This window comes from Accipiter gentilis, chromosome 5 (genome assembly GCF_929443795.1).
Source record: "Accipiter gentilis chromosome 5, bAccGen1.1, whole genome shotgun sequence".
Classification (NCBI taxonomy): domain Eukaryota; kingdom Metazoa; phylum Chordata; class Aves; order Accipitriformes; family Accipitridae; genus Astur; species Astur gentilis.
The window spans coordinates 24606940-24614239 of record NC_064884.1 but is presented as its reverse complement, the minus strand read 5'-3'; the positions used below and the strand labels follow the sequence as shown (position 1 = coordinate 24614239).

Here is a 7300-nt window from a genome sequence, read left to right as displayed (position 1 = left end):
TCCATTCTCAGCCTGACTCCTTGATATGATATAGTTCATTTAAATCCTGTCCTTCATGCTTCTCTGCTCTCTTGCTTCATGTTTATTGAAGTGCATATGTGAATTTCTAATAAGGCATGCTTAGGTGGATGTTTGATGACTAATTCACCCAGCAAATTTGAGAAATGGTGCTTTGTGCAACAAAGGATTTTCTTTGCTTGTCCACTTAAAAATCAATTTGTGAAACTTTCTGGTGTTTTCTCCCTTTTCCCCTCTTCTTCTGAACCAGAAAAAAAAAAATAAATTCCTTATTCATTTTTTATTAGTGGTTTCAAGTCAGAGATTCAGTTCTTGGAAAATCGAGCCTTGAAATTGGTAGAGAAACTAACATGCAAAACCAGACTATTGAGATGTTTTGGCTTTCTCAGCATTACTCCTACTGCCTGGGCTTTTGGCCACTGAAACAATTCCCCCCAATTTATAAACATTTGCAAAATGTTTCTGAATCCATTATTTGTTTGGAAAAAAGAAAATGGATCATACTAGTCAACCCTAAATGTGGATCCCCTAGAGATAATAATACATTGGCAAACAACGGAAGACACACATAAATAATTCCATTCTGAATTTCTGCTTGGTTTTCCTTGGGGATTCTCCATAGGTAATGGATAATGAGGAAGAGGTATTTTTGCACCCAAATGAGGAGTTATTTCTCCAGCCATAAATGCTCTCAGTATAATGTTTTTACTTTAGTTCAGCACTGTGAATCATCATGTGCAGGACATATTGACAGCCATTTACAGCACTGAGTTTCTCAGCAATGAGAAATTAAGTTAATGCTGTGCTATAACCCAGACAAATGCTTTTAAATAAAAGCCTCTGATATCTCATTTTTATCCTGATGTGAAAAGGGAGAAGTTCTGAAATCTCCCACAGTTGGGAGAAATGGGGGAAAACCATTTGGAGGGGGACTATTTAAGGGGGGGGGGGGGGGGGGGGGATGGGACACGACCGTTTTTCTGGCTACCTTTTATCTCACTTGCCTGAAATGGTACTGAATGGTTCGTCTTCTCTACAGTCACACGCAAACCCCTCTGGGAGACACAATGTTAAAACTGCTGTTTACTATGGGTCCATCTGCTCAGCAGATGGGCCTTCCTTATATTTTGTCCACCCTATTTTTGATGTATCTTCCTTTTTGTTCCTAAAATTGAAGTAGAAGGCAGGTGTACGTACAGAACAGTTACATTTGTAAGAGACATGCTTTAATCTAACTCCTGGGAAAAAAAATCCACTATTTAGAAGCTGTCTCTTATGGTTGAAGGCTCTGCCACTTGCTATGTCACTCCCAAGATCATAATGTCACATCTAAATGTGTTGATAGTCCTGCGGTCTCACTTTTGCCTTAAAGCCTGCGCAAGCAGACTGTGGGGGGACTGCTTCCTCCAAACCAAGGTCAGCACCTCACTGAGACATGAAGCACTGCTCCCAAAGTCATTTACAAAGTTTCATGAGGCTGAGCTTCAGCTGGAACCGCTGCTTGCCCTTCAGTAGCCTAGTCTGTCTCCTGAACAACCCATGTCCATAAAAAGGATATTAGCATAATATTAGTAAGTGAATTGGAAAGGGAATTTACATGACTTCACTGTGCCTCTAGACCATCAAATTGATTTGTTCTGTATTTTGCCCGAAGGACACTGCAACAAAGGTGTTAGCTATTGCTCAGGCTGCATCTGGAGCAAGGCACCTAGTGGTCTTGGTGAGGAAACCTTGGTGCAGAGCAGAGGGAGGTTTCCTTCAGACGCTGCACCCTGCAAAGAGCATGCAGGTGAGCCAGTCTCCATCAGACCACATGGGCACAGGGTTGCTCCAGGCATGAACCACAAAGGCAGCATGGACATACTTGAAAAGAGTCCAAGGTCACACTCAGTTCCTGTGAGAGACATTGTGTATGGAGGGTTTCAACCACAGACCAAACACCTTGCAACATCATATAGTGCAGAAAATGACATTTCCAAGTGTATTTATTGAGAAGTAGTAAAGATGTACATAATTTTACAAGCTTTTAATTTTAATTTACATTTTCTTAAATTATGTAGGCCCTAATAAACTATAACCTGCTAATAGATGACAGAGACCCTTGGCTTCAATTATATCTCCAAAATGCTGCTATTGCTGGGATTTTGGCTCATGTCACTTCAGCTCCTCTTCAGAGATACTAAATACCATATTCATTTAGAGCATATGCCTGGTGTCAATCCTGTAAAGCAGAGATGACTTTTGAACCGAAACCCTAGATCTGGATACAACCTCACAGCTAAAATCTAGTCTTCCTATCACAGGCCAAGTCCACGTCCTCCATAAACTCTGCAATTCTGATTGGCTGCAAGATTTCATCTCCCGCGAGATGAAGTGTGCTTGTATACAGGATTTTGATTTGGCCTCATCTCCCTTGTCAGTGCTTACACTGGAACATACTCCGCATCTGCTTTAGATGCAAACGCTGCTGCTCACACTGGATTCTAATGAAAACAGATCTGGGAGCTAGCTGCCACCTATACCTTTGCGCACAATCTCCACAGGCATCTAAAAACAAGCATCATTTTTAGTTTTTCCTGTCCTCTTTTACTGATACACTGAACTGCACAGAGTTATATCTATTTAAGATACTATCTTGTGACTGCAATCACACGGTATTTGTATTCTGCAAGCTGACTACTCAAACGACTAATGAACGTTCAAGTTCTGTACTGACTGAGAACTGCCGGAGTATCAGCAAAAGGCATTATATTCTATACTTCATTTGCCCAAAATACTTGCAAACATGACATTGTGCTCAATCTTGGTTGTTGAGGAGAGGCTGAAGGGAAGGCAGCCTCTGATTAATATGCTGTTGAATTAAAATGCACTCAACGTCAAAACGACCAGCCTTCAGTTTAATCTACTTAGGCCCATGTGGAACCGTCTGGCATGACTATGTGTCTGCCTTGGTTATTTTCTCCTCTGTATTGTTCATGTGGGAAAATGTATCAGAGTAATTTCTCTCTTCGAGGCAGGCATGTATGACACACTTCTATTTAAAGATATATAACAATTCTTGCTCAGCAAGAGAGTATTTGTGCTCTGAAATTTTGTTTTAGAATTTTAGTATTGCAAAGGCTTTTGAGCTAAATCCTTGAATTTTCTTTGGATGTACATTTTTGTAGATAATTTATTTTTATAATTAACTTCTGCTATGGTAGCACACAGAATCCAAGTTAAAATGAGAACTTTGTCATGCTCTGTAAATCTTCCCTCCTTTTGCCTCCATCTCCTCTCTAGAATCCAGTATATTAATTGAGCCATACCTGTCACAGAGAGCTAACTGCAACTCCAATGAAGGCATTGCAAACCTTTTATAAGAACTGACGGTTGTTGCTGGGCTATTTTTTGTTCTTACATCTGATTAGGAAAAGAACACTGAAAAGCTGAACAAATAACTTGAGAAATAATATTGCTTCATGCATTTAAATAACACTATGACTTGTCCAAAAAAAAAAAAAAAAAAAAAAAAGAAAAAGAAGAAGCTAGTTCACCTTACCAATTTTTTTTTTTATAAATACTTTTACGTTTTGATTCTCATGCAATGTTATGATGCAGAAACTTGAGAAGGGCTTGCTTTGAACTTTTTTCCTATTCCAGTAGAAACACTTTTTTCCCCACCTGAAAAACTACATAAAGCTGGTACTACAGCTTTTTATGAAAAATGTACTTCCAGGCCAAATTTGACTAGACAGGTACTGTAAATATAAAGAAGATACGCATCAATTTTAATTTTTGGACACACAAATCTATCACCCAAATAGCTACTGTATAAAGATTTCATATGCGGCAAGTTTCATGTGATGGCTTTAAACTGACCGGTGATAACGAATTATCATTAGTTTGTTGTGTGGTGACTTGTATACCAAATACCAACACAGCAAAGAAATCCCATTTTTATGAATTTATAGAGGAGTTTTGCCTTGGACTTTTAGTGGCTCCAGGCTTTCACCTACCAACTAACTTTCATATAACCTACAAAGTTTAAATCAACAAGTTACTGCCTGGTAACTAGACATATGGTGGCTTCAGAGCACAGAGAGGGAATGTCTTCACCTCGGTGCTAACTAGTGTGCTTGTGTAGGCATCCTGGAGTTTACATTTGACATCTTCTTTTGCACACACCTCTTCACGCAGTCAGAGCACAGGCAACCTCAGGTGTCTCCGCGTACAGAGTTAAAAATTAAAAAAGCAGTTTCCGTCTTCTGCCATGAGAGACGAACCACTTGCTGTTGTTTCAGAGTGCTCAAGCTGCATGTGGAGCGCTACGGACCCTGTGTGCAATATGGACCTTGCTCATTTTCCAAAGCTGAAAGGTAGCATGTTCAAAACTTGCCAGGTAATTATCACTGTATGGACTGTAATTTTTAATAGAAATGATGAAAATTAAGGTAATATATCTCTCAATATTTCTTCATAAAAAATCCCCTCCTTATCCTCTCCCCAGATGCCTGACATGCTATTGAAACTTCTGATTCAAAAACATTTAGGGTTGTTCCTGTGTAATATTGTTGTGCAATCAAAAATGGATGAGGAAAATCATGTTGACTCAAAACAGAAGGTACATAAAAGTGGAACAGAATGGGAAAGCTACCAAAACGCTGTTATATTTACCAAAGTGGACTGTGCTCCTGAAATGGCCAATGTTACCATGCCAGCAATTTCAGCAGCTTGTGTTGATCCTGGATATGCTAAATGTAGCATCATTTGTGCATCTGACTGGTGAGAGATTCTTTAGTAATTTTTCTTTCCTAACGAACTTCTGTTTTATTCCTCATCTGGACTTAATTCCGCATTTTCACCTTCCAGTAATGTCACCTGTACACTTGGTCTACTGGGTGGAATTTTGTTCTTTTATACACAGCAGATGCACTCACTGTATGGCTTTCAGTAGACTAAGTAATTCATGAATATGGCTCTTAGTTCTCTTGTCAGAGAATCAAGAAATTATGCTGAAGGTATTAAACACTTTTTTTTTTTAGCTTTCTAGGTAGCGGTCCCCAGTATCAACCTCCCAACATACTCTTAACTTTCCTCAAACAATCAGTGGAATTATTCAGAATCCAAATAAAAACACAAACTTTCCTTTATTATTTTTTCTTACTGCAACAAATACTTAAATGCTTTGGTGCAGCCCTGCTCTTTGATTTCTTTGAATTTCAAATTTGGTCATGTCAAAAATTATCACAAAGGTTTTTTTGTTTATCTACATAGTTTTTAACCAAAATTACATTATAACACACGAACACAGTCTTCTCTTTAAGGCACAACATATCATTATGCACATTCTGTTTGCCAAACTTATAAAAGAGACAATATTATATAACCCTCTCCCTCCCCTGCCCCCCCAAAAAAGAAAGAAAAATTGCATCCACTTCCAAAATCAGCTGCTAATAAAGTCACAGTAAATTATTTTCATCAATAATTTACACAAATTACAGGTCTAGACAGGATTGTCATTATACAGTCTGAGTGCATTCCAATTCAGATTTTCTGGGTTAGGTAGGCTAAAGTCTGGTTCAAACCTCAGTGCTGAGAATATATCCCACTTTGAGGAATGTTGTTGAACACCACCTTGTCGGCTGGAAAACGCGTGTTGGTGCTTTGCCAGTTCGAGTCCTTTTTTCACTCCTGTCAGGGCTCACTTGGTGTGTACCAGCAACCTCCACAGTTTTAATTCATTTAAAAACGTTGCATATATAAGACCATAGAGCTTCCTTACGTAGCACTAATGTTTCAACTTCATTCAGCAATCTGAATTCTTCAATTTGGAATTTTTAATTCCAAATATTTCTTCCCTTCTTAAGACAATTCATATGTGTAAAGCCAGAGGCATTGAATCACACATAAAAATTCAGTGTACTTGAAATATATATATATATATATATAAAAAAAAAAAAGGATCGCCAGCTTCAGAACACAGTTACAAATACTCTAGTTCCAGTGCTTGATGGAGAGCCAAGAGGTCCGAATGACTGGATATCCTCCAGAAAGGCATGTTGTGCTGTGTTTGTTAGAGGGGGGAAAAGGTCAGGAAAGATGAACACTGTGACACAGGCGGTATATGACACACGAGACTAGTCAGATTACCACCACATATTTTACACCACTGTGTTTCTGGATTGATTTTTGCTAGCAAAGTACTGACAAAAATCACACCAAAATAGATCTGAGCTTAATAGTTCAACTGAAGTTAAAATAATTCGATAGTCCTTCTTAATAGTTTCTTTGAAAAAAGCCTATTATTTAGTAAGGGCTATTTGCTAATTGTTAGCATGCAAACCCATACAAAGGAGCATTAATAGAAAATCCCTTTCTGCTCCACTTCTCAGACTTTGCAAAATACCAAATGATCATTTAAAGGGCTATAAGTTTTTCATTAAAAGAGGCTTCGCACAGAACACTTGGAAACAGAGTTGAATTACATTTTTCTCCATCTAGGGGAAAAAAAGAAATTTCTTTGGATAAGAAAATAACACATTTCTAGTTTAAAAATAGATAATTTGTGTTGCAGAAAGTGTCAGTGTCTGTCAGAGATGCAGATATATGCACTATTCTTCTTCAGCAATTCATCAGAATAGAAAAAAACCTCATACTTTCATGTTGTGTTCAGATCTATTTGTAATGTGCTATATTCATCCATCTCTCTGAATTCTGTATCTATCCATGCAATATAGCCAACGTTAAGTAAAAAGCATGCCAAACTGCAAAGTACACAATCCAACCACCTTTGTTTAGCACAAACTATAAAAAACCCATCACCAATACTGTACCTATATTAAGGAACCATTTGGAATGAGCATTTTGGTTATTTTCATTTTGTTTCCATTCCAGGGCACTTTATTTTGCTACTCCTAGCACAACAACGTTTACATCACTTGTCCTGGACAGACATCGTGAGGCAAAAATTTTCAGTTTCTGCACACTTCCAAGGTGATACTGGGAAGTATGGTATAAATTACTAATTTGATCTGTTTCTGAACATTGAAAACTTATCTGGTGAAATTTAGACTTGAATTATTAAAATGAGAAAATTGAATATTTCTGAAGAAACAGTTCTTTTTTTAGAAACACAGATTTGGAGCACAATCTCTGTGTTCTGTTCTTTTTCCTTTTGCAGATATGTCTTTCTTGAAGCAAATTATGTGCTCATCATATTTGCTCCAGTAAACTACAAATCTTTATCTATGTTAGCAACAAATTTGCACAGCCCTTTAGATGTTTTTACACATTCTCTGTA

At 37.8% G+C, this 7300-nt stretch overlaps 1 protein-coding gene across 15 annotated transcripts in view; it reads right to left on the bottom strand.

The window, feature by feature from the left end:
- Positions 1 to 3558: 3558 nt before the first annotated feature.
- EYA4 (EYA transcriptional coactivator and phosphatase 4) overlaps positions 3559 to 7300 on the bottom strand; it is a 157614-nt gene continuing 153872 nt past the window's right edge. For all 15 annotated transcript variants that reach the window (XM_049800753.1, XM_049800751.1, XM_049800755.1 and 12 more), the window contains one exon: positions 3559 to 6064. In XM_049800753.1, the coding sequence (XP_049656710.1) occupies positions 5984 to 6064 (81 nt within the window). In that variant the 3' untranslated portion in view covers positions 3559 to 5983. The remainder of the gene's footprint in view (positions 6065 to 7300) is intronic.